General features: G+C 43.6%; 1 protein-coding gene and 1 pseudogene across 2 annotated transcripts; both read left to right on the top strand.

The window, feature by feature from the left end:
• Positions 1–501: 501 nt before the first annotated feature.
• On the top strand, positions 502–17209 carry SNRPD3 (small nuclear ribonucleoprotein D3 polypeptide). Of its 2 annotated transcripts, none has more exons than XM_032876036.1 (4): positions 502–633; positions 2261–2404; positions 14759–14951; positions 16994–17209. In XM_032876036.1, the coding sequence occupies exons 2-4, from the start codon at positions 2279–2281 to the stop codon at positions 17053–17055; spliced, it is 381 nt and encodes a 126-aa protein (XP_032731927.1). In that variant the 5' UTR covers positions 502–633; positions 2261–2278; the 3' UTR covers positions 17056–17209. The 2 variants fall into 2 exon arrangements, with proteins under 2 accessions (XP_032731927.1, XP_032731926.1); XM_032876035.1 differs by lacking the exon at positions 502–633 and adding an exon at positions 640–804.
• A 9405-nt stretch (positions 17210–26614) lies between these two features.
• Positions 26615–27256, top strand: LOC116878321 (annotated as a pseudogene).
• The last annotated feature ends 559 nt before the right edge of the window (positions 27257–27815 follow it).

Below are 27815 nucleotides of genomic sequence, written 5' to 3'. Positions count from 1 at the left end.
CCTCCAACTCTTCGCGCAGACGCGCAGGCCCTTTCGCGCCTCCGCTCCCCGGAAGCTCCGCCCCTTCGCCTTAGCGCGGCCTCGAAGCCCTGCCTTTCCACCAGCACTGGTTCCCCAGAGACTCTTCACCTTACCAAACTCCGTCTCTGCCTGGCGGTACTTCTCGGCCACCCTCAGGTCTAAGGCCAGGTCCAATCGCACACCGCGGGGCTCCGGGAGACCTAACACTACTCGGATTTTTTTGAAGGACGGCCGTAGGCCTGCTCCCGCTCTATTCTAAACCGGTTTCTCTATCGGTACGGTGAGATACCTCGCCTTAAGGAGGACAACCTCTTACCTGGTGGTGCCGGGTTCCAAAGGTTAAATTGTGAGGGTAGGTCCTGGCCCTCAGCCCCACTGCCTGCTGCCCCCGATCCGCGGGCCCAAGCCCCAGATCCCCGCCTTGCCGTCCAGCCTGTCCCTGGTGTTAGGTGCTTGGAAACGCGAGGCCCCCGCCCCCGCCCCCGCCTTGACGGCCTGAGGATCAGTGTTTCCGGCGGCACTTGGGCCCTGTCACCAGGTCTCTCTTCCGGGGTCGGAACTATCGGAGCGGAGTCAACGTTTCCCAGCCGGAAGAATAAGAAGGCAGCAAAGGCAAGACCGCGCTCTCCACTAAGAAAAGGAAGGGGCCGGGTCCTGCGCGCAGCATTTTGGGAACGCGTGGTATTCTGGGAGCGCGAGACCCGCCATTCGCTTGGCTCACGCCTTCGCAGTCCCTGGAGTTGCCGCTGCACCGGAAGGGGAGAGTAGGCCGGAGCCGGTGAGGTGAGGCCCGGGGCAGGCGAGGGTAGGCCCGAAGCATGCGTGAGGGGCCTAGGGCTGGAGAAGGACGCGCTGCCGAGGAACTCTGGGAGGTTCAGGGGAGGGAGAAGAGCGGAAAGCCCGGGTCACTCAAAACATCTGCGTTGCCTCACTAGCGCCTGGAAGTGAATTCTCATTAGCTTTTCCCCAAAGTACATGCTCTTCGTTTTCTCTGTCTCTCCAGACCACGTTTTCCCTCACATACAGGCAATAGTCTTGAAATCATTTCTGGCTGCCTCCTTCCCCCAAGTTCTCTCCGGGTAATCCTTTCCAAAGTTGTTTGCATCTCTGCCTCCCTTCCCCTTTTAGGCATTCGTCCTCTTATGCTTTCCATATTGTTACAGAAACTTTATCAAGTTTCCTTGCTTCTAAACTGTTTAAAAAAAAAAACCTGTTTGATCCGTTTGTAAGTGCTGCTGCCTTTTTATTGGATCATTCCTTACCTATAAGCCTGCAGTAGTTCCCCACTATCTTCAGCATAAAAGCCCAACTCCTAACGCTACTTCCTCACCGAGGGAACCTGTCTTCCCCGAACTCATGTTTCTTTTCCTCTCTTGGACACACATGATGTGTTCCAGCCTTCATTCGTTGCTCATCTGGGAAAATGAAATCCACTGCTTGTTTCTTTTATTTACATGAAATCAGGTGATTTCCATGATCATGCTTTTCCTCCAGACATTTCCTGCTTATAGCACGTTGTCCCTTTGTGAACACTTCATTTTCTATTTAACCTTGAAGAAGTGGAGGGTCAGTGGGTACTTAATGAGTCAAATTAAATGCATGCCTCTTCTAGATTTGCCTAGATTCTTCGGTCTTTATCTGCATTGCCCAGTACTTCAGCCACTAGCCCAAGGCCGTTGACCTCTTGAAATGTGGCTGATGTGACTAAAGGAGTGAATGTTTAATTTTCATTTTATTTCACTTTAAGTTTAGTTAAAATAGCTATGGGTGGATTGTGGCTACTATATTGGGCAGCTCAAGTCTATATCGTGGGCTCTCAAAAGTAGTGTCATCCACAAATATGGGTTGGCAAGTACATCGTGTGGTATGTATAGTTCAGTCCCTTGTCCCCCAGCACACACACAATATTGGTTACTGGTTATTTGATGAAGGTAAAGAGGCATATGGTAGCAGGGAAGAAGATGGAAGGCACTTTTTTCTCATCCCATTAGCTTTCCCTCTCTCTAGCCAGCCCCCCCCCCAACTATTCTTTACCTTCCCACATCTTGCATGTATTTGCCAGATGAGTTCCTCAAAGTAGGGATTAAGCCCCGCCCCCCCCCCCCCCCCCGTGGAAAATAGCAGTTTTGGCATTCTTACTAAGTTCTATGGAGTGTCAGGCCTTAAGGGAAGCATGATATGTGCCATATGACTTTCTAGGCCCTGAAGGATGAACTAACTGTTGTTTCTTTCACTGTAGAACTCTTTTCCTGCCAAGATGTCTATTGGTGTGCCGATTAAAGTCCTACACGAGGCTGAGGGTCACATCGTGACATGTGAGACAAACACTGGTGAGGTGTATCGTGGGAAGCTCATTGAGGCAGAGGACAACATGAACTGCCAGGTATCCTGCTTTCCATATAAGGTTATGGGGGAAGCTTGGGCCTCTGTCTTGGAACACAGAAAGATAGTAATTGGAGGTCTTTTTGCAGTTCTTCTCTTTGAAGAGTTATTTTGGCATGCCTAATGTATGCCAGCTGTTGTTATAGTTGCTGCTGATGTGGCCATAAATGAGAGCTATTTAAAGTTTGGGTTATCTCATTTTGTTTTCTCCATCCTATAATCATCTTCCATATTTTGGGGACTTGTTTAAAAGAAGTATACTTTGGTAGAATCTGTCAGGTTCAAGACCATTCTCCATTTGCCCCTACATGTTTGTGTAACTGTTCTGCAGTTAGTGGAATCTTCCACTCACGTACCGTATTTATTTTCCATCTTTCTTGGAGGAAGAGTCTCATGTGATTATAGCAACTACCTTTTGAGGTAAGCAGATTTGGTGATAGTTTCATCATCCATAAAATAGGGAGAGTAGGATTAAAAGACTTCTGTCTACTGAATGTCTTTCCGTTAACAAATATTGGAGCAGCTTCCTCATATGGTGCCCTTCTTGTGACACTATTTTGTGTTTTACTAATAACCACTTGAGTTTGTAGAGCATTGCTTTGGCAAGATGTATCAGCACACTTTCTCCTTTTTTCTTTAAATCATCCGTTAAGAGCTTGTGCTTCAGAATCAGAGACGTGGGTTTGGGTCCTAATCATCTGACCTTGATCATGTTAATTGCTTCAGTTTCCTTGTTTCTAAAATGGGAACAGTGTTATTTTATGTCCTCTGAGACATATATACCAATGCAGAATTGTGCAAGAGATTTATTGGGGGAAATGATAATGAAGGATAAAGGAGAAGGAGTAGGAGTAGCTAGGAAGGCTTTCAATCTGTACTGGTCTGGTGCTGGGAAAAGGAGAAGGAAAAGACAGGGTTGAGTGGGAAGAGCCTTAGAGAACAGTGTGTTTCTAAGGAAGTATCAGCCAGCAGGAGTTGTTCATTAGAAGAGTCTAGTATGGGGCAGAAATGGCCTGGCTCTAGGATCCCCATTGTGATCAATCATTGGCCGGCAGCCTGGGGAGACTGGCTTCAGAGTGAATGCTGTGATGGATCCCGTAGGTCACAACTGGAGACTGTCAGCTCCTTGCATGCCTCATAGCCTGACGACCCTTGAGGGGAGATCTGAGCAAGGCATTCTGGAGATGGGGATAACACCCACACCCTGGGGCTGTTCTACAGATCAGGTTAGTTATGTATGTGCAACAAGTAGTTCACACCACGCATGGTACATTTTCACATGTAGTTTCTGTTAATGTTTTCTAGGTGAGAAAACTGAAGGTCAGAAAGGGAAGGTGACTTCTCGAAGATCACACTGCAGATCAGGTGTCTTATCTGTTGCTGTGCAGGGTTCACTTATTTACTTGTGACAGCTCTGTAGCTTTGAACATCATCTTCCTGCTAGGTGGACCAGGGGGTGGGGCCAGTTCCCTGGCTCAGGGAAATAGACGTCTAGTAACTGCAGATTTCTCTCTTCAGTGTTGATGCCATACAGGTAGATGGAGTGGGCTTTCCAAAGGTCCTCTGGGGCTTTGCCTACCTTGTCTTTGTGAGGACCCCAGTTATAGATCCAGTCTCTGGCTTAAGGCATCCTCATCCATTTTAAGGTACTTTGTTTTGGTGAATAGAATGCAAAACTGGGGGTGAGGCACTTTAATGTGTTTATTCAGCTATTTATTTGGATAACTTACTGAGTGTCTAGTGCCTCATATTGCCCATTTGTATTGTGAGGGTGTCTGAGCAGATGACTTTGGTGGTGTCTCAAATGTAGCTAGTGTGATACAAAGCGCACACCCTGGTGATAGATCTAGAATTGGGTTGCAGCCTGCTACCTTGCGTGACTTAGGTCAAGCTTTGGATCTCCCTCACCCTCTGTTCCCTCCTTTCTAAGTCAGGAATAAAAATAACACCTCAACCTCAGCATTAGTGCAGAATAAATGAGTGAATGCATGTCCTATGGGGGGAGCCAGTCACTTGCTTCCTGCTTATGTTAATCTGGTAGGGCTGTCATAACAAAGTTTCACACTGGGTGGCTTAAACAAGTATATTTATTCCCTCAGAGTTCTGGAGGTGAAGAGGTTTGAGATCAAGGTGCCACAGGGTTAATTCTTCTCAGGGTATGAAGGATCCATTCTAGGCCTCTCCTTGGCTTATAGATGTTTGTCTCCTTCCTGTGTCTTCACATGGTTTTCCTTCTGTGTAGGTCTGTATCCTGATCTCTTCTAAGGACACAAGTTACATTGAATTAGGGCTCAGTTACCTCTGTAAAGATCCGGTCTCTAAATATGGTCACATTCTGAGATGCTGAGGGGTTAAGACTTCAACAGATGAAGTTAGGATTCAGCCCATAACACTGCCCATGCCCAGATGCTGAGGCTTTGCTGGTTTTACCTAAACCTGGCTCACTGAATAAAAACCAGCAGGCACAGCTGAATGTACTGCGATAAGCCCAGCACAGTTCATTCACACATCCCCAGGATGCATAAGGCCAGTGGCTCCTGCAGTTCCTGCTGCTTTCCTTCCTTCCTGGCTCCAGTTAGTCTGCCCTTTGGGAGTGAAAGCATCCCCTTAGCACTTTCCAGGCTTTGCTGGAGGACAGCTGGAATTTAGTGTTTGCCATTTGATGTTGGTTTTTAATAACTTTGTTCCCCCCCCCCAAAGACTTATTTATTTATTTTAGAAATCATGTGTGGGGGAGAGTAGGGGGAGGGACAGAGGGAGAGAGAGAACCCTGAAGCAGACTCCTAGCTGAGTGTGGAGCCTATGGGGCTTGATCTCATGACCCTGAGATCATGATCTGAGCTGAAATCAAGAGTCACCTAACATTTTTTATTACAAAAGTGTGGTGGGTTACACAGTACAAAGATTTGGAAAACAGGTAAGAGCATCTTGCCACAACCACAATTGGAAGGCAGCTGTGCTGACCACTATACCACCAACGTGCCACAACCACAATTGGCATGGACTTTTTTTTTTACCCTAGGAACGTGTCTTGGGATTCTAGTATTTACTTTTTACTCTGCTTTTGAAAAGAGTTAGAGGTAGGGGGCGTCTGCGGGGTTCAGTTGGTTGAGTGCCTTTGGCTCACATCCTGATCTCAGGGTCCTGGGATCAAACCATGCATTAGGTTCCCTGCTAAGTGGGGAGTCTGCTTCTCCCTCTGCCTCCGCCCACTTGTGCACATGCTCTCTCTCTCTCTCTCAAATAAATAAATAAAACTTGTAAAAAAAAAAAGTTAGAGGTGATTCATTAAAAAACTATATGATAAGGTAAAAATGGACAGATAGGTCATGGTGCAGTTAACTTGGGGTAGACTGTAAAATGAAGCCAGGCAGGCAGTTAGTAACCAGAAAGGTAAACCTGAATCCCTGTACATTTAATAAAGGCATATTCTGTTCTCAGCTACTTAAAGAGGCCTGGCAGAGGGAGATCAGCAGTTCTAAGGTACGTAGTGCCCTTAAGATAAAATACCAGTTGTGCAGTTTTCCTTGGCATTCAGATGTGGGAGACATTTTTCCCCTGGGCCCTGATGAAAGGTATACAGTCTTAGTCTATTAGATAGTGTCATCAACATCCCCATACGAAATACACCTTTTGGGGTTCCTCAGATATTTTTTTAAGGTTTTATTTGTTTATTTATTTGTCAGGGAGAGCATGCGCAAAGGCGTGCACACAAGTGGGCAGAGTGGTAGGCAGAGGCAGAGAGAGAAGCAGGCAGAGAGTATAGGGTATTTATTTATTTTTTTTTTAGATTTTATTTATTTATTTGACAGAGATCACAAGCAGGCAGAGGCAGGCAGAGACAGAGAGAGGGGGAAGCAGGCTCCCTGCTGAGCGGAGAGCCCAATGTGGGGCTCGATCCCAGGACCCTGGGATCATGACCTGAGCTGAAGGCAGAGGCTTTAACCCACTGAGCCACCCAGGCGCCCGGAGAATCAGGTATTTTTAATGTAGCCCATTACCACAGCCCTTTTTTGACAGTGCAGATGTAATCTGTGCAAGAATTAACCTTAGGATGAGGTCCTTGAGATGGTGCTCACAGGGCCAGAAGGTATAGATACTTCTTTGCATCTGAGGTTTGTTTGGGAAAGCAGGGAGTCTTGTCCTTCTACTCTGTACCCCACAGCTGCAAGGCAAGCATAATCTGCTAGCCAGGGCTGTCACCTATGGTGGCATCTATAGGTGAGAGAGCCCTGTGAGTGCTCTGAGAGCATCTCCTAAGGGCTCTGTGTGTGGGGGGTGAGCAGGGCCTCTGTGGCTCTCCCAAGTGGTTTTCTTAAGCTGATTTGTGTTTGTAGCAGAGATGGGACCTGATGGAGGAGTGTATCCCATCTCTTGCCCAGCCTGGGTATGGATGATTTAAAACCAGAGGTCCCCAAATGGGGAAATTTCTGTTGTTGGTTATGTGTGCTTACCATGGTTTTGAAGCATCCTATCTTTATTAAATGTTAATGAGGGAATGAAGGGATTTTTCTTCAAAATAAAAAATATATATTTCTTAAGAAAGAATACTTCTAGTCAAATATTTGGTAAAATATTAAAAACCAAAAAAGACCTTTAAGGTGAGGAATTATGAGTAGAAATAAGCACGTTATTTTGATTTTAATAGACTAGCCTATATTTATCTAACCTTTCAGAGGCAACTTTTATGGCTATGGATTTTATTTGGTATCCAGTGTAAAGTGTCCCTGGAGCTTCTTGTGTAGGGAAGTGTTCTCCCAGCTCAGCAGTATTCAGATATTTAGGACATCTCATAATTTTTTTATGATGAAAGTTCATTGTATTTAAGCATATAAATAGTTTTTGCAAGTCAAAAATGTCCATTTCCCAATTTAAAGTGGACCCAAGTTTAAAAATGGCTAATTAACAGAAGAAAAACATGTAAAGCAGACTTTTAACATACAAAAATAATGGCCTTATTAATATTTAGACATGTAAGTTGGGAAAAGGTAAGAATTTCTAAACTTAGAAGATGACCAAATAAAATTAATACTACCAAGGGTTCCTTACCAGTCTGCCAGTAGAAGTACAGATTGTTAAATCGTTTCTGGAAAACACATATAAACGTCAGCATAGAAAAGTTCCTACCCTTTGGTGCCGTAGTTCTCCTTCTGAAAATCATTCATAGTGCTGTGCTGTTTTTGTTTTTATTTTTTTCTTAAGATTTGTTTGTTTATTTTAGAGAGAGCATGAAGGTGGGGAGGCAAAAGAGAGGAAGAGAGAGAAAATCCCAAGCAGACTCCCTGCCAAGCATGAAGCCCGATGTAGGGCTCACGCAGGACTCGATCCCTCAACCCCTAGGTCTGACCTATGCTGAAACCAAGAGTCAGACACCTGACTGAGCCACCCAGGTGCCTCTGCAGTGCTGTTTTTAATGATGAAAACCTAAAAACAAACATTTCTAATGAGTTAAATAAATTAAGATTAAACAAATTAGGGTACATTACAAAGAATATTGTTCATCTGGTCAAATAATGTGGAAGAATATTTAATGTCATGGGAAAATACTGTTGACCTAAGTGGAGAAAAATACAAAACTCCACAATATGTTCCTAGTTAAAAAAAAAAAAAAAAAGCCAAATTATAAGTGATACATAAAAATGCATTAAGTAAAAAAAAAGGGGGGGTAAAAAAAATAAATGCATTATGTTTTTGAGCAAAACCAAAGTGAGTAGTTATCTTTTGGTGGAAATTAAATGAGATTAAAAACATTTTTTAGGGGTGCCTGGGTGGCTCAGTGGGTTAAAGCCTCTGCCTTCAGCTTAGGTCATGATCCCGGGGTCCTTGGATCGAGCTTTGCATTGGGCTCTCTGCTCAGCAGGGAGCCTGCTTCCTCCTCTCTCTGCCTGCCTCTCTGCCTACTTGTGATCTTTGTCAAATAAATAAATAAAATCTTTAACACAAAAAAAACCCATTTTTTAAAGTTTTTATTGATATATATGCAGGGAGTCTTGTCCTCCACTTTGTACTCCACAGCTGCAAGGCAAGCATAAGCTGCTAGTCAGGGCTGTTGACTGTGGCAACATCTAGGGGTGACAGAGCCCCACAGAATATATATGTAGAGAGAGTGTGTGTGTTTGTTTTTGTTTGTTTGTTTTTGTATTTTTTAGTAATCTCTGCACCTGTCGTGGGGCTTGAACTCATGACACTGAGAACAAGACTCCCATGCTCTTCCAACTCAGCCAGCCAGGTGCCCCATGGGGGGATTAAAATTTTTAAGAAAAAACCTTTTTCCCCTCCCTACTTTAAAAATTAAAATATCTGGGGCACTTGGGTGGCTCAGACGGTTAAGCCTCTGCCCTCAGCTCAGGTCATGATCTCCAGATCCTGGAATTGGAGACCCCCTTCAGACTCCCAGCTCAGCGGGGAGTCTGCTTCTCCCTCTCCCTCTGCCTCTCCTCCCCCTGCTTGTGCTCTCTCTTTCTCTCTCTCAAATGAATGAATAAAATCTTCAAAAAAAATTAAAAGATGTGTTAAGTTTATGATCATGAAGTACAGTAAAGATTATTTTTTTATTTATTTTTTTAAAAGATTTTATTTTTTTATTTGAGAGACAGTGAGAGAGAGCATGAGCGAGGAGAAGGTCAGAGGGAGAAGCAGACTCCCCATGGAGCTGGGAGCCCGATGCGGCACTCTATCCTGGGACTCCGGGATCATGACCTGAGCCGAAGGCAGTTGTCCAACCAACTGAGCCACTCAGGCGTCCCAGGAAAGATTATTTTAAAAGAAGAGGCTATGTTGGGGCGCCTGGGTGGTTCAGTGGGTTAAAGCCTCTGCCTTCAGCTCAGGTCATGATCCCAGAGTCCTGGGATCGAGCCCCGCATAGGGCTCTCTGCTCCGCAGGGAGCCTGCTTCCTCCTCTCTCTCTCTGCCTGCCTCCCTGCCTACTTGTGGTCTCTGTCTGTCAAATAAATAAATAAAATCTTAAAAAAAAAAAAAAAAGAAGAGGGTATGTTACAAGTAGATAAATGAAGTCCTGGAGTTCTAATACACAGTATAGTAACTAGAGGTAACAAAACTATTATAAACATTAAACTTGCTGAAATACAAGATCTTAATAGTTCTCATCACTAGAAATTATGATTGTATGACATGATAGAGAAGTTAGTTAATGCTACAGTGGCAGTCATTGTAATATAAATGTATCAAATCAGTATACCTTAAACTTATATTGTAAACTTACATTGTAATATAAATGTATCAAATCAGTATACCTTAAACTTACACAATGTTATATATCAGTTATAGCTCAATAAAAAGACCCTGAAAATTAGATAAAAGAAGAGGGTAAATGGCCAAATGCAAAATTTCACTTCTTAAAGCAACATAATTCCTAGAAATTTGGTGGGAGAGAGTGATAAGAGTTCAGAGACTCTGCTGGAGCCAAAATGGTGTTTTGGGAGCCTTAGCAAGACCACCCCATCACTGACTGGACTGTTCAAACCCTTTTTTTTTTTGTTATGGAATAATGGTCTGTGGGAAAATGGCCTGTGCATGATTTGTTTTTGTAAAAATGGTAACCTGAGAGAACCTGTCACGTGACTGTCACAAAACTCCCCAGAATGAATATCAGGAAAGTTTTTGACATTTCTGAGTGCAGGGTGGTTGGGAATTTCTTTCGATACCCTTTCTAGCTAGAATGAAAAACTGCTTATCTGTGTGCTCTCTGTACATGCAGTGTTTTCCTCTGTACCATTCAATTCAGGATCACGTATTGGCGCTTAATATCAGCTTGCTTTGTATTTCTTTAGTCTGGGACAGTTATCCTTTTGCTTTTCTCAGCATTGACATTTTGGAAGAATAATGACCAGTTATTTGTTTTAGAATATCTTTTGATTGTATGTCTTTCTCTGGTGTTTCCTCATGGTGTGATTTGGGGTTTGTTTTTGTGTTGTTTTGGCTGTTACTGTATAAGTGATGACTTCTTCTGGGGTTGTCACTAGGAGGCCCAGAACACTTGTTTGCCCCTATTGGTGATGTTAACCTTGGTAATTTGGTTGAAGTATTGTGTGGTCTGTCCACTGTACTTTTTCCTTTTGCAACAAAGGAGAATTTTGTGAGGGAAGTTCTTGAAGTAAATATCTTGTGAGTATTCTGTTATTCATCACCACCTTCACCACCCCTCATTTAGCATCCAGTGAAGATTCTTGTTTGAATCTTTTTACCATGATGGTTACAAAAGAATTTTTTTTAACTTACTAAGATTTATTATTTATTTGAGAGAGAGTTGAGAGCATGTGCCAGGGTGGGGAGGGGCAGAGGGAGAGGGAAAGAGAATCTCAGGTGGACTCCACTGAGTGGGGCTCAGTCTCACAATCCTAAGATCACGACCTGGGCCAAAACCTAGAGTCAGATAGATAGATAGATATAGATATATATAGATACATATATAAAGATTTTTATTTATTTATTTGAGAGATCACAAGTAGTCAGAGAGGCAGGGAGAGGAAGAAGCAGGCTCCCTGCTGAGCAGAGAGCCCGATGCAGGACTCGATCCCAGGACCCTGGGATCATGACCTGAGCCGAAGGCAGAGGCTTTAACCCACTGAGCCACCCAGGCACCCCTGGAGTCAGATATTTAACCCGCTGTGCCACCCAGGCGCCCCAGAATGGTTTTTGGTTTTGACTCCATCATGCTTTCTATATTTGCTGGGTCTGCTGAAAGAGCCTTCCCTTAGTCCCCATTTATTCATTCATTTATTGTCAGTATAGGCTCATGGGTTTCTGTTTCATTAAATGGGTTATAATCTGTTACTGTTATTATTTTGATTGATTTATCCCAAATTTGTCCAGAAGCTGACTTCTTTTGTGTCTTTTGGTGTCCTTGGCCATTTGTGGGGAGCACATCCTTAATCTTCTGGAATAAGATGTTTGTTGCAGGCTCATCTTTTACCTTCCCTAACCCAGCTCTGGAATCAGCCATTTCTTCAGGTAGCCTTGGTTTCTTTTTGGTTGAGAGTAGAAGTTAAAATCCAAGATCCAGGTACTGTTTAGTATTTTAAAAGTCTTAGTTTAACTTGTGGAGATCTGTCTCCAAGAGGCTGTGTGCTTAATAGTACCAGAAATTTCCATTCATGTGGCACCTAGGTGGCATAGTGGATTAAGTATCCCACTCTCGGTTTCAGCTCAGCTCAGGTCAGGTCATGATCTCAGGGTTGTGAGATCAAGCCCCATGTCAGCCTCTGCACTTGTTGTGAGGGGGAGGTCTGCCTGAAGGTTCTCTCCCTTGGCCCCTATTCCCTACCCCCACTCTCTCAAGTACATGCTCTCTCTTTCTCTCTCTAAAATAAATAAATAACTTAAAGGGGGAGGAAAAAAAGTAGTACCAGAAACTTCCATTCATTGCATGCTTATTCTGTACGAAGCACTATGCTAGTGTTTTTTTGTTTTTGTTTTTGTTTTTGTTTTTTAAAAGATTTTACTTACTTATTTGACATACAGAGATCACAGGTAGGCAGAGGGGAGGGGAGAAGCAGGCTCCCTGCTGAGCAGAGAGCCCCATGCGGGCTGGGATCCCAGGGATCCCAGGACCATGAGATCATGACCCGAGCTGGAGGCAGAGGCTTTGACCCACTGAGCCACCCAGGCGCCCCTATGCTAGTGTTTTTTATGTACAATAGATCTTTCAGTTATCACAGGACCTCTCTGATGACAAACTTCAGATGACCAGGGTGACCAAGCATGGAAGGAGTGGATCTAAACCCAAGTCTCTGGGTCTCAAATCTCTGATCTTAACCATCATCTCTGAAGATGAGGTGTATAGTAAACCTGCTAGGTCCTGTTGATTCTAGAATTGTCAGACCCTCACTCTATCAGATTTCAGACAAGAAGATGAGTAGAAAAAAGAGGGAGGCTCTGTTATTAATGGTAAGGCAGGGGAGAATAAGGGAGGGGACCAGATGTTTGTTGAGCCCTTGCTGTGTGCCCCGCAACAGGATGTTGTGATTGATGATCCCAGAGCACCCCAACATTGCTTTACAGCCCTGGAGTTAGTCCTCTCTTGGCCCTGGATGTGTGAGGAAACTCCCACAGTTTTGATTGTATTAAGGTGTTCTCTCTCCCCCAAGATGTCATTTCAGTTGGGCACCTGGTTTATGCCACCTATGTTTCATTATGGCTATTTGGGAAAGTTGAATAAAGTGGGTGTTCCCACCTGACATCTCTGAAACCTAGTTCACTCAAGTTGTTGCCTTTGGCTTATGATGCAGACATAGCTTGGGCCTATTAACAAGCTGTACGGGTGGGCGGGCCTGTGGGGCTTTATACCCAGCACAGCCATTTCTCTGCTGGTGCTGCGAGGGAGTGCATGAGCACAGCAGCCGACCTGGTCATTCTTAGGGTTGTCATAGGAGTCAGTTGATGCTGGACCCTTTCATGCTCCAGCCAGGACACTTCCATTTGTGGACACAGTTTGTCTTGTTGGTCATACTGCACACCCTCTGTCAGGGATTCTCAAAGTGGGTTGGGGAGGTTGTAGGAGAGGAAGGGGTGAGATGTACTGGACTGTGCTGGAGAAATAGCTTAGCAGTAGCACAGCCTCCAAAATAGATGTCTTGGTGGTCATTTAGATTCATTGTTTACTGCTCTTCTAATATATACTCGATAATAGGGACAGCATTTAGACATATTTGTCTCATTTAATTTGTTCCTTTACTGTTTAAGGAAGTAAGTGGTGATCTGATGTATGGTTTCAGAATGTGGGTTTAGGGTTAGACCTGAGTTCATAGTGATTTGTAGCATTGTGTGATTTATAGGAGTTATGACACGAAATTGCCTGGGATGCTAATAAGTGCTCAGTAAAAGTTGGCTTTGTTAATCATACTTCTTGTTCAGTTGTGGCACCAGAGGTTATGGTATTTGGTTTTTGTTGTTGTTTTGTTTTGTTTTGTTTTTTGGTGAGAGAGAGAGAGCACAAGCAGGGGAGGGCAGAGGGACAAGCAGACTCCCTGCTGGATGCGGAGCCCAATGCTGGGCTTGATCCCAGGACCCCAAGATCATGATCTGTGCCAAAGTCAGATACTTAACTGATTGAGCCACCCAGGCACCCCCAGAGGTTATGGCATTCTTCGAGGCAAGAACAGGATGGCAAGGATATAGAACCTGTGTGGAAATTTAAGATACTGGGGATGTTGAGCCTGGAACAGAAGATTTTTGGGAATCTAGAGCCCTGTAACCCTGAGGGTGGAACAGGGGCAGTGGGTTGAAGCTCTATGAACTGTTCCACCTGCATGTTTAGATTTAGTGAGGATGGCCCTGGAGTGTTGTTAGTCTTTCGGCAAACCAGGTGCTCAAGCAGAGGCTGGGTGGCCAGTTAGCTCTTGGAAGAAAAGAATGAGTATAAAGTGGCAACAAGCCAGTTAGGGATCTGGGGAGACAACACCGCTCTACAATGTGGACTTTGACCTATTCTGAATAAATTATATTCTCTTTCATCCAGAAGACTCAAAATAAGCTACTTTTTGTGGTAAATATGGTCCCTGTTGAGGTCTGCACTAGCAGGTTTGCGTCCCCTGCTATGCCAAGGCGTCTGCTGGTCGGTCTCACCTCGAGGATCCCTGTCTCTCCATCCCACAGTTTAGCTATGTTGGCATATTGATCTTTCCAAAGTGCTACCCTGATCCTGTCCACTCTCCCTCTGTCCACAAGTGAGTGACCCCATAATCTCCCAAGGTGGTAACTTTGTCCCCTCTCTCAATTGTTCTGCTCCAGTCCTTGTATCCTATAGGTTCGTGCCCAAGTGTCCTGTCAGTGCAGGCTCTTGCCTCACACGATCCCAATATTCTGAGCCCTTCGTACAGGCGCTGCTGCTTGTACTTCTCAGTCCCTGGTCATTGAAGCTAGAGGGGCTCTGGTGCATACTCATGACCTTCATGGTGCCTTTTCTGTGTGTGCTAGACAGATGCAGGACAGGACATAGTTTGGACAAGTGGTTCAAAGCTGTTTCATTAGAGTTTTTCACCACTGAGAACTCTTCACATGCTGGCAAGGGAGGCAGTATGGCAGTTAGGGCTCTGGAGTCAGGCCAGCTGGATTTGAATCTGCATCCTTTCATTCTGGCTGTTGGACTTTGGACAAGTGCTTTAGGGTTTTTTGTTTTGTTTTGTTTTTATCTGTAAAAGATGGAAATGCCCATAACCTATCCTGAAGGTGCTGTGAGGACCAAGTATGTTAAGTGCTTTGCCGGCTTCTTTATTTCATGATGTTAGTTTGTGCAATTCTGGACTTCCCCTACCACCAACCAAGGCTCCCCCGTTGTGTGTCCTTGTTCTCTGTTGGTGCTGTTGCCCCGATTGATGAGCTGGTGATTCCCTTCCAGATGTCCAACATCACAGTCACATACAGAGATGGCCGAGTGGCACAGCTGGAACAGGTGTACATCCGTGGCAGCAAGATCCGTTTTCTCATTTTGCCTGACATGCTGAAAAATGCACCCATGTTAAAGAGCATGAAAAATAAAAACCAAGGCTCAGGGGCTGGCCGGGGAAAAGCTGCTATTCTGAAGGCCCAAGGTATGTGCTCCTCTTGCACTGGTTTTAATGTGTTTGTCCTCTATCTTTTAGGGAAGGGCGGGCCCTGTCAATTGCCTGGGCCTGGGGGTGGACTTGGACTTCAGCCATCTCCACACTCACTGCCACCCTACAGCCTTGGGGCCCCCACATGTGAGGGGCTGACGGCCTGATCTTACCTTCTGTCTCGTGTCGTGCCTGATCACATTCATAGGGCTTATGCAAAATCCAAGGTGCCTCCTTCGAAAGAAGAAGGGGACTCTTAAGTGAGAGACTGGAGAAGTCTCCTATAATGACTTTGTTTCCAGGAATTCTGTCCAAAGATTCTGGGGGAGCCTTGCTCTTACTAGTTTGCTGAGCAGGAGCTCTGTGGTGGGGCTTAGCTGACACCTGAAGCAGTGGGGCAACAGTTTGCAGAGAGCTCGGGGTGTTTATTGACACCCAGTATAAGTGGGGGGGGGAATGCTGACGGTAGGGATCCATTTTCATGTAAGAAATAAACAGTTTTAAGCCATCTTTACCCATTAAAGGGACCAGACTTCTGTTTTCTAATATTCTTACATTTGAAAATAAATCCTTCCTTCAGCATGTCCGCACTGATCCAGTGACCTTCCTTAGTCTGGCCTTTCTTTTGGGTTAGCCTAGTCAGAGGTTTTATCTTTGGGTCCCCGAGAAGCTCTGCTGTGTTGATTATCTAGGAAGCAAGTGCATTCATTAGAAACTATCTGAGTATCGGTAAAAAGATTTATGGTGCAGGAAAGTCACTGGATTCTCCATCAGCATCTTTTGTTGTGCATATTTTATATATGAGGTAGTTTTTGAGTTTAAAGGTGCAATAGAGTAATCCTTTATTATTATTATTATTATTATTTATTTAAAGATTTTATTTATTTATTTGACAGACACATCACAAGTAGGCAGAGAGGCAGGCAGAGAGAGAGGGGGAAACAGGCTCCCTGCTGAGCAGAGAGCCTGATGTGGGGCTCGATCCCAGTACCCTGGAATCATGACCTGAGCTGAAGGCAGAGGCTTAATGCACTGAGCCACCCAGGTGCCCCTAGAGTAATCCTTTAAGTGTCCTTCCAAAAAACTGATCAGAGAATCTCCTTGCCCTTCCTAGGTAGGTGGCATTTGTAGAACGGAAGCTCTGGACTTTTTGTCCTGGTGAAGGAATGATTTTCAGGAATACTGGTTTTCCTACTAGAACTGCTTTTCTCTCTGCTTTCTCAGGGAAGGGCTGTCCTCATTGTCACTGCGTAACTGCACCATCTTCTCTGACAAAAGATGCAACCCAGTAGCCTGTGCACTAGAAGGCACTTGGCAGTTAGTTTGCCCAGGTCCACTGGCCTCTGCCTGAGCTATCTGTATCTCTGCCGGTCCCTTGCTCTGGTTCATTTCAGTATGTGGCTGGGCTCCTGCGTGACTTTCCTCCCTCTTCATGAGGCTCTACAAGAGGGAAGAGGAATCAGTCTCCAGTTAGTAGGCATCAGAATATTTTCATCTGTCCTTCAAAGCCACTGGTCCTCTCTTAGAACTCTTGGAGTTACAGAGAACAGCAGCTTGTATGTCCTATGTATGGGGAGTGGTTTTATTTGTTTGTTTGCTTTTCTATTATGAAGCATTTTTTATTGCAGAATACCTCAAAAAATAAGAAAACCTGTTACCCAGATTTAACAGATGTTTAGTATTTAACTATTTGTTTCAGGATTTTAAGTGTGAATTAAGTTCATCTGTTTTGTTTTATTAACTCACCCTAGGCCAGTGCTGGGAATTCATCTTTTCTGTGGTTCTCAGGCCTGTTCCCCAAACCACCTAAGCTCTCAACACCCTGACTCCCAGCCTCATGTTGAAATCAGTGCTGGACTGGAAGGCACTCCAGCTCTCGTTCCCCTGCAATGAGGAAATGTCATGGGGTTGGCATGGTATTGGACCAGGTGGCTTTTCAGGCCTCTTTTGTGCCAGTGTCCAAGGACCCTGGCTGCTCCGTGCCATGAGCATTTGCTAACCACACTGACCTGGCCTTTTCCTTTCTTTCCACCTTTCAGTGGCTGCAAGAGGAAGAGGACGTGGAATGGGGCGTGGAAACATCTTCCAGAAACGAAGATAAATTTATCTGTTGAACAGAACTTTGCCGTTATTTTTTCTTTTAGGTTATCTGTGTTCAGGGGGGTGTGTGCTTATGTATATGTTCTAGCTTTTCTTTTGACATCTTTCTCTTTAGATCAGGGGAAATGTTAAACTAAATAAATATGGTGGTCCTTCTTGTTGTTGTTTTTCTTTTCTTTTCTTTTTTTAAAGATTATTTATTTATTTATTTGACAGACAGAGATCACAAGTAGGCAGAGAGGCAGGCAGAGAGAGAGGGGGAAACAGGTTCCCCGCTGAGCAGAGAGCTCGATGTGGGGCTCGATCTCAGGACCCTGAGATCATGACCTGAGCCGAAGGCAGAGGCTTTAACCCACTGAGCCACCCAGGCGCCCCTTTTTTTTAAGATTTATGTATTTGAGAGAGAGCGTGCTGGGGGTGGGGGTGGAGCAGAGGGAGAGAGAAACCCAAGCAGACTCCATGCTGAGTGCTGAGCAGGATGCCAGGCTCAGTCTCATGACGCTGAGATCACAACCTGAGCCAAAACCAAGAATCAGACGCTTAAACGACTGCGCCACCCAGGTGCCTCTGTTGTTTTTCTTTTTGAAGAAATAAGGACTGTGTGTTCATTTTGGAGTTTGGTGTTCTGTTTGCTTTGGCAGCGGGTTAAATTTTGACACCCAGGAAGATATCCTGGGAGAATGCCAGTACTTTGAAATAGCACAGTTACTGGTAAGAGTTTAAGCTACTGTTTGAGGCCAGTTGCTGGTTAAACCCTCGGAGAAACTCCAAGAACACACAAATGTGGAGATACCATCAGCTCAGCATAAGCAACATGGCATGGGTGCTCCTGGCCCGTGAAAAAGTCCACCATTCTGATCTTCGTAGCCTGGAAACCCTAGTGGCTCAGCATCTGGCAAAAGTAATCTAAGCAGCCAACACCTGTGGCTCCTGCACTGGCTTATGAAGTTCTGTGGTGATTTGCGGGGACAGATTCTTAGGCATTTGTCAGAGCATCTCAACATGCAGTGGCATGGTCCTGGCTTTTAATTAGCAGAGGTAGAGAGGACGAGGCACGCAAAGTGAATAACTGACAAAAACACAGAAAGTAGAAAAGCAGACTTGAAGTCATGCACTGAAAACAGGTCTTGCCACAGGTTCAGTATAGGATGAACTTCAGTAAAAACTATTAAGAAAAGGGATTGATTACCTTAGAACGTCGCACATGGGACACACTGTTCAAGTAATAAAAGAAGAAAGTCCAACACATCTGTTAACTAGGCATCAAGTAGGGATTTTCTAACAAGCTTTGCTTTACAATCATGACCCTACCTCAGTGTAACAGACCTTGCATTTTTCTTGAAATAAAGAACTAAGGCATAGGCATCAGAGTGTTGGTCAGATACTGCAGCCACGTAAGTAAGGCTTCAGAGACCCATCCCCCAGCGCAATCCCTGTACCTCTTGCTCCAGCAGCCCCAGCTCCTCTGACATTTGGACGAATGCTAATGGCCCTGCAGGCTCTGCTTCCCCGGTGGAGGGGCTCCTGGACTGGGCACTATTTCCAATGAACTTCGTGTGAATGGAGTTAAGAGTTCGTTTGTTTAAGGTTTGACCAAGAGTTAATGTATTGTTCCTGATAAGAAAAAGACTTGTACATTGAGTTACATAGGGAGTGGAATCTCTCTGAAGTGTTTTAAATGATTCAGGAAGACACTGTGATACCCACTACCCTGCATGGATTCCTTTCCCTCTTCTCTGCCTGTGACTGTGACTTACAGGCATTGATTTATTGACTTATTAATGAACACTATTGAGTTACTCGTATAGTGAGTGACAACAGTAGTTTTCAACATCGGTTTATGGACCTTGTTAGAAATGCAGATTCTAAGGCCCTACCCCTAGAGATTGCGGATTAATTGGTCTGGGGCTGGGCCCAGGAATCTGCATTTTAAGCAATGCCCTTGCCACCCAAGCTAGGTAGATCTGATTTAGTAGATCTGTGGCCACATTTTTTTTTAAAAGATTTTATTTATTTATTTGACAGAAATCACAAGTAGGCAGAGAGAGAGAAGGGGAAGCAGGCTCCCTACCGAGCAGAGAGCCCGATTCGGGACTCGATCCCAGGACCCTGAGATCATGACCTGAGCCGAAAGCAGAGGCTTAACCCACTGAGCCACCCAGGTGTCCCTGTGGCCACATTTTGATATCCCGGATTGTTCGAAAATGTTATGCTAGTATGGTCACTGCTTAAATCATCATACTTTTCTAGTAAACAAGACTTAAGTAACACATTATACTTCACACATGAATTGCATTCTAGTTCTAAAAAGCTGACTGGATATGGTTTACCTTAGGAACCATGCAGGAATACCAGTCTTGCATGATTCTACATGCAGTAAAAACAACTGTAGCCCTACCTAGGTCCTGAAAAGTGGAGTTCCCATTTATGGTTTTTTTAATGTGCACCGTAAAAATTTGGAAACTTAAAATTTTTTTCATAAAGGTTTTATTCATTTGAGGGTGTGGGCGGGGACAGAGGGAAAGGGAGAGGCTGAGCAGTGAGTCTGATGTATCCCAGGATCCCCAGATCACGACCTGAACGGAAGGCAGACTCTTAGCCCACTGAGCCACACAGGTGCCCCCCAAATTTAGAAACAAATTAACAAAATACGTCTTTTTAAACAGTTTTATATCCTGCATTTTAGGAAGAAAATCTGTTATTTTGCATTGAAAAATAGTTCTGCAAGGTTTGTAGGAAAAACAGCAAACTTCCTACCCTATCTGCCCTTCCCCATTTTCCCTGCTTCACAGTATTCCCTTTCAGGTGTTGGCTGGTCAGTTTAGTTTGCCATCAGGTCTCAATTTAAACATGTGCATGGGTAGTGATGTTTGCATTGTAGGCATTACTGTTTGACTTTTCTCCCTCCTGCCCACCATGCCTGTACTCCCCATCCCCCCCATCTCTTCCTGATATATTCTAGTTAGATCATATATTTAGTGTTTGCATGATTATGATGATACTTAAATCACAGCTGAGCCACATAGTGGATGAAGTTACCACAGAGCTTTCATTTCCGTAGAATTAATATTCCTCTCACATTTTTATTAGTGATTAGCTTAGTTTTCCGGCCACTTGTCACTAATTCAACCCAAATTCTGTAAGGACATTAACACATTATCTATTTTACCAATTTCTTGACCAGCCCTATCTGGATTGGCTCTCCCTTGTGCTTAACATATTGCTGTCATCGTGGGCTCTCCCCTGCTGAGTCTTCTGTTTGTGTCCCTTCCTCCCCTTGTTTTATTACCTCATTCTGGTAGACTGGCTTGCAGTAGAAGGGATGTATGGAAAGTAGTTTAAGGGAATCGCATGTCTGAAAAATGTCCCATTCTCTCATACTTGATCAGGTGTGAAATTCCAGTTTGGAATTCATTTTCCTTTACAATTTTGAAGGCATTGTTACTTTTCACTTACCATCTAGTGTTGCTGTTAGAGGAGTCAAGCCATTCCGAGTTCTGATTCTTTGTATGTGACTCTCACTTCTGCCACTGGAGTTCTGAAATTTCATGGTGGCATACCTTGGTGAAGGTCCATTTCCATGTGTTGTGCCAGGCCGTTGAACCCTTTCAGAAGGGACTCTGGTCCTTCACTTCTCGGAAACCCTCTTGAATTTGTTTTTAATGATTTCCTTCCTTTAGTTTTCTGGCTTTTCTTTCTGGAATTCCTGTTCTTCAGATACTGGATCTCTTGGATTTATCTCTGCGTTTCCTATTTTTTCTGCCCCTACCACCTCCCATTTTCCTGGGGTTTTTTGGTTTCTTGTTTTTTTTTTTTTTTTTTTTTTTTCTTGTTGTTGTTGTTTTTCTCCCCTGGATCTCCTTTATGGAAGATTACCCATTGATTCTCTAACTATTTTTTTTTTAAGTTAGGACCTCATTCCATGATTGCAATATCTTATCTCTGAGAACATTGATATGCTTTGTCAAAGCTTTCATCTCCCTGTGTGATGTTTTCTTTAACTTTTTTTGTTTTGCTTTTAGTCTTTAATGTTATGAAAGTCTTTTCATGTTATACTTAGCTGCCTGGCAATCATTGGTTGTCTGCTTGTATTTACAGGTGGGATATTAAGAATAATAGGTGTTTATAAGATGAACTGATTGAACTTTTTTTGGCAAATCACTAATGTCCATACTACTTTTAGGACTTTGCTCTTGGACTGGTCAGGTTTCCTGGAATAAACTTCCAGTCTCATGTCTGGAGGGTTTACCTTGAACTATTGCTGGCCCTGTGGGAGCTCATGAAGGAAGAGGGCTAGAGAGCTTCAGCATTCTAGTATGCCCAGATTCACTTGTCTTCTGGGTCTCTGAGAAGACTTACTACTCCAGAAACCTCCTTGCTCTAGAGAAAAAGCTTCTAACTTTTTGCCAAGGTTGGGGAGGAGCAGTCTCAAGATCACATGGAGGTCTGAATTTTTTTTTTTTTTTTAGGATTTATTTATTTATCAGAGAGAGTACAGGCGAGTACACAAGCAGGGGGAGTGGCAGGCAGAGGGAGAAGTAGGCTCCTCACTGAGCAAGGCTGTGAGACTCCATCCCAGGACCCTGGGATCATGACCTGAGACAAAGGCAGATGCTTAATCAACTAAGCCACCCCGGGATCCCTGGAGGTCTGAATATTGATGCACATTCTCTCAAAAAACATATTTTTGACAACATGAAATCAGGGAGATAAATCATAAGAGACTTTTAATCATAGGAAACAAATTGAGGGTTGCTGGAGGGGAGGGGTTTGCGGGAAGGGGTAACTGGGTGATGGACATTAAGGAGGGCAAGTGATGTAATGAGCACTGGGTACTATATAAGACTGATGAATCACTGACTTCTACTTCTGAAACTAATAATACATTATACGTTAATTGAATTTAAATAAAATATAAAAAATATTTTGTTTGAAAATATCTTAGTCTAGGCATGCCTGGGTGGCTCAGTCAGTTAAGCATCTGCTTTCAGCTCAGATCGTGATCCCAGGGTCCCTGGATTTAGCCTGCTTGTCTCTCTGCTACTCCCTTCCTCCAGTTCTGCTCTCTCTTGCTATCTCTCTCCCTATTAAATAAATAAAATATATATATATATATATATATTTTTAAAGACTTTATTTATTTGACAGACAGATCACAAGTAGGCAGAGAGGCAGGCAGAGAGAGAGAGGAGGAAGCAGGCTCCCCGCTGAGCAGAGAGCCCGATGCGGGGCTCGATCCCAGGACCCCGGGATCATGACCTGAGCCGAAGGCAGAGGCTTTAACCCACTGAGCCACCCAGGCGCCCCAAATCTTTTTTAAAAAATGAAAGTATATTAAGTCAAAAATGGAAAATCACTTGGCAAGATCAAGATACAGAGCAAAGAATGATGTCAGGCAACTAGACCAAGATTTAAGGGATGGATTCTGGTTCTGATTACCTCCACTACTTCTGTCCGAGCCTCTGAGATGTTACCTGTGCAAGGGAGGGTTTATATTCAGTTGATTCACTGATACTATGTCAGCCTGTATGCTCACCTGCTGGGTATTCCATACACTCTTTCTGCCTCTGGTCAAATGGAGAGAAGTGCATGTATTTAGTCTCATGCCTGAAAATTAAATAAACCCCAAAAACTGAAGGAGAGGAGTCCCTAAGAGATGGGAAATAAATAAGATGGGCTTACTACTGCCTTGTGAGAGTTTTTTGCTGTGCAAGTGGACTGAAGTGGACCCTACAAATCTAGCTGGGTTGACGGGTCTGAGCTAGGACTTCGGATAAGTTGAGGCAGCTCATGTTCATGAGACAGAATACCAGAATAAAGCTGCACAGAGAATCCAGGAGACCTGCTGAAGGGCCCTCCTGAGTACTCAGAATATTGATCAGCACAAGAGTGTGAAAATAACTGAGGCGAAAGAGAGACTCTCAAAGAGTCTCTAAGAGAATGATATTTTGCTAAGCTCTCTAATGCTGAGTCTCAAAGAGAACCATCAAAAAGAATTATAACAGTGCCTGGCATAACACAAGGCTGGGAAATGTTCCTGTTCCCACCAGCCAGTTAAAAAATTCACAGAATAGTGGGTAGACCATTGTTTGAAAGTGTACCAAGGATTTTGTTTTAGAATTTTTTTTTTTTTTTTTTAAGATTTTATTTATTTATTTGACAGATAGAGATTGCAAAGTAGGCAGAGAGGCAGGCAGAGAGAGAGGAGGAAGCAGTCTCCCTGCTGAGCAGAGAGCCCGATGTGGGGCTCGATCCCAGAACCCCAGGATCATGACCTGAGCCGAAGGCAGAGGCTTTAACCCACTGAGCCACCCAGGCGCCCCAAGGATTTTGTTTTAATCAGTTATAGTAAGTGCTCGTTTCGGCAGCACATATACTAATTAGTTATAGTAAAGTGACAGACGTGGAGACAACTGCCTTGAGAAAAGGTGATTACAGTTTCCAAGAGGAGGGAGCATGTCATGCCATTCAGGGTCACGTGAAGAAACCCCAGAGTGAGTCAGGAGGCAGTACATGTGAACGGAGAGCATGACCCAGAGCCTTTAACTTGGGGTTTCCATAGGGAAGGAATGGGCAAGGTAAGGTAGGCAAGTTTGAGTAAGCTTAGAGTTGGTTAATTCAAATAAATTCAGAGGGTTCTGGGCTATAGGAATGTTCTCTAGTTGTCCATAACCTGTCCCTGATGTGACTTAGAACAGAGGAAATACTGGTTTGGTATGTGAGAATTAGGTAAAGGTGGCTGGAGTTACAGGTTGATTAGTAAATTCCTATATGAAAGGCTCACTCTGCAGGTGAATTGTTCACTGTCTAGTAATTAACCAACCCTGGAAGGGCAGTCTCCCAGATTGGCAAGGCCCTCTGCCTGCTGCTTCCCATGCTTGTGCTCTCTTTCTCTCTGACAAAAAAATAAAATCTTTGTTTTTTTTAAAGATTTTATTTATTTATTTGTCAGAGAGAGAGAGCACAAGCAAGCAGGGTGGCAGGCAGAAGCAGAGAGAGAAGCAGGCTTCCTGCTGAGCAAGGAGCCCTATGCAGAACTCGATCCCCAGGACTCAGTCATGACCCAAGCCCAAGGCAACCACTTAACCGACTGAGCCTCCTGGGCATCCCAATAAACAAAATCTTTTAAAAAATTAAAAAATTTTTTTGAACAAAATTTTTAAAAAGATAAGGTATCCAAGAAAGTCGTGCCTCATAGTGAGGAATAATTAGCTCAGGACTGAGCATCGCTCAGGACCCACATCAACAAATTGTAAATACAAGACTCGAAAGGATAAAACTGTTTCCAATTAGAGTATCCTAGAGCAAAACTCAACAAGATTTACAGGAATATAAAAATACCACGCACATTACAAGGTAAAATTCTGGCATCCAATCAAAGATTACCAAGCATGCAAAGAGGCAGGAAAGCACAACCCGTAACAAGAACAGTCAAAGCAGATCCAAAAGTGACCCAATTGTTAGAATAAGCAGAGAAGGACATTAAACATGATTTTAACTATCTCATATATTTAGAAAATTAAGAAGCAGGGTTCAGAGGGTTTGAGCATCTGACTCTCGATTTCCGCTCAGATTTTAGGGTTGTGAGATCAAGCCCTCCTGCCCCCCAGTTGGGGTCTGTGCTCAGCAGGGCGTCTGCTTGAGAGTCTCTCTCTCCCTGTCCCTCTGCCCCTTCCCCACGTGTGCACTCTCTAAATACATACATACATACATACATATATATAATCTTTTTTAAAAGAGGAGAGGCATGCCTGATTTAAAAAGACAGGGGAGGTGAGGGGAATGGGGAAGGGAGGAGAAAAAAGGAAGAGGAGTAAAGGGGAGAAACTTCAAATTGAACTTCTATGGCTGGATGAGATCAACAGCAGATGAGACACTGCTGAAAAGAAAAGATTAGTGAACTTTAAAGCACAGCTGTAGAAACTATCCAAAATGAAATGTAGAGGGAAAAAAAATGCAAGAGAAAAAAACTGTGAGACAGCTTCAAGACCTCATCTATGCAGAGTTGGAGTCCCTGAAGGAGAGGCGATGACAGGGACAGAAAAACTATTTGAATGGCCAAAAACTTTACAAACTTGATGAGAACTATACGCCCACAGATCCAAGAAGCTAAATGAACTTCAAACACAAGAATCATGAAGAAAACAACAACAAAGCATATCGTAACTCAAAACCAGTGAAGAGAAAACATTTTAAAAAGCAGCTAGAGAAAAAGTATGTTATAATCAAAGGAACAAAGATAAGGATAACATTACTCATTGGAAAGAGTGCAAGCACAAAGATCTTTAAAGTGCTGACAGAAAAGAAAAAAACCTGTTAATCTAGTATTCAGTACTTGAGAAAAAGCATCTTTCAAAAATGAAGGCAAAATAAAGATGTTGTATAAGCCTGTTATACAAAATATGATAGAGGACATCCTTTGGGCATTAGGAAAATTATACCAGATGGAAATCTGTTATCTACGCAAAGGAGTAAAGATTGTGTTATCGGGTTTATGACATACGTAAAAGTGAAATGCGTGACAATATTAGCATAAAAGCCAAGAAGGAGGAAAGGAAAGCTTGTAAGATTCTTATATCAGAAATAGTATATTACTTGAAGATAAGATTGTGATAAAGATATATAATATAAACCCCAAGCAACTCAAACGAAAGAAGCCAGCACTCAGATGTCCACAGATGATAAATTGATAAACAAATGTTGTATCCGTACAATGGAATATGATTTATTCATAAAAAGAAATGAATTACTGATCCATGCTACGAATGGATGGACTTTGAAACATGCTAAGTGAAAGAAGCCAGACATAAAAGGCCATGAATGATTCCATTTAAATGAAATGTTCAGAATAGGCAAATTCATAGAGACAAAACAGATTAGTGGTTGCCACAGACTGGGGAAGTGGGAATAAGGAGTGTCTACTTGATGGCAGTGGGGTTTCTTTTATAGGGTAACGAAAATGTTCCGTAATTAGTGAGGATGGTTGCACAACAGGGATAATGTACTAAAAGCCACTGAATTGTGCACTTTAAAAATGGTTAAAATGGTGGGACACCTGGCTGGCTTAGTGGGTACAGTGCGTGACTCTTGATCTCTGAGTTGTAAGTTTGAGCCTTATGTTGCGGGTAGAGGGTACTTAAAAATAAAATCTAATAGGCGTGCCTGGGTGGCTCAGTCGTTAAGTGTCTGCCTTCGGCTCAGTTCATGATCCCAGGGGGATCAAGCCCCGCATTGGGCTCCCTGCTCGGCAGGAAGTCTGCTTCTCCCTCTCCCACTCCCCCTGCCTGTGTTCCCTCTCTCGCTGTGTCTCCATCTGTCAAATAAATAAAATCTTTTTAAAAAACTAATAAAAATGGTTAAAATGGGGAATTTTCTATTATGTGGATGTTACCTCAATAAAAAAAAGTTAAGCCAACAAAAAGAAATGTATTATGGATTCATAAATATTCTAAAAGAAGGCAGAAAAAGAGGAAGAGGGAACAAAGAACAGACCGAACAAATAGAAAATAAATAGCAGGATGATGGGCTGTCAGTCATGGCCTCTCGAGGGCTCCGATCCCATGCTCCCGGCTGTGACGCAGAGGAGGCTGGTGATGGCCGCTGTGGAGGCTTTGCCCCAGTGCCCAGAAGAGGCAGCCACTTGTGGTCCCGAGGTGTGCTGGAGGCTGAGGGGTGGGAGAACGCGGCCCCCTGGGAGTGGTGGCTGGGTAGGGTAGGGAAGGAAGAATGAGTAAGGAGGAAAACAAAGGATGGAGGGGACATGCAGATGCCAGTAAAGTACCATCAGGAGCTGTGCGCGCCTGGTTTGGGAAACTAGTCCCTTAAGTAAGGAAGATATAGAATTTAAACCTTGTCTCACAAATGTGTGGTAGAGCCAAAGAAGACAAACAACCAAGGGTCATCTGAAATTGTCCTCTCTTCACTAATAATCCCAGGACAAAGTTGGAGCTCACTCTTCAAGCATAAGACTTACAGACGAGCTTGATATAAAGGCTTGGGCTGACTGTGTTGTGAAATGGGCTGCAGAGGACCCGTATAGCTTCCTTACGAAAGTGGTTTCCGCCCTTACTCCATTGTTTCTAGCAAATGTCATACTGTCCCGGAAACTGGCCAAGATGATTGAGGCCAGGGAAAAGGAGCAAAAGAAGAAGCAAAATCGTCAAGAAACTATTGCAGAAGCTAAGTAATTAAAAAAGGACTGAAGGGATGAACAGCATCTTACACCCAGAGGAAAATCACTTGAAAAATTATGCAGCTTTGCAAGGGCCCATTAAGATTCCTTTTCTGTTTTTTATGACAGTGATCTGTAGTAAACGAAGTCTGAGCACATCAAAGAATCATGTTAAGTTGTGACTTCTCGTGCAGCAGCTTCTAGGCTTTGGTGTAGTTGTTGATGGTTATTGTAAATTGGCACTTATTATGCTATAAATTCTTTATAACTGACTTAGTCATTTGCCATTTTGCAGTTTATTGTACTGAGAAAACATCCTGTGGAGAATAAGGACTATACATTATGAACTCTATTCAAATAATGGCTTAGAATGGAGTCCTTTTCTGGATGAAAGGAATTGAGAATGTAAAAATCAGAACTATCTTGAGGTGAAAAGTGTGTTTTGGCTGAAAGGCATATAATATATTAATTACATATTTTATCATTATTGCTTATTTCTTGGAATAGAATCATTTCTGGCTTTCTCAAAGCCAAATATTAACCAATGATTATTTCTGTGTTCTACATTTTTCTCATTTTTTTAGCCTTTG

This window comes from Lontra canadensis, unplaced genomic scaffold (assembly GCF_010015895.1).
Source record: "Lontra canadensis isolate GAN:19392208 unplaced genomic scaffold, GSC_riverotter_1.0 scaffold57, whole genome shotgun sequence".
Classification (NCBI taxonomy): domain Eukaryota; kingdom Metazoa; phylum Chordata; class Mammalia; order Carnivora; family Mustelidae; genus Lontra; species Lontra canadensis.
This window is presented reverse-complemented; position numbering and strand designations above follow the sequence as displayed.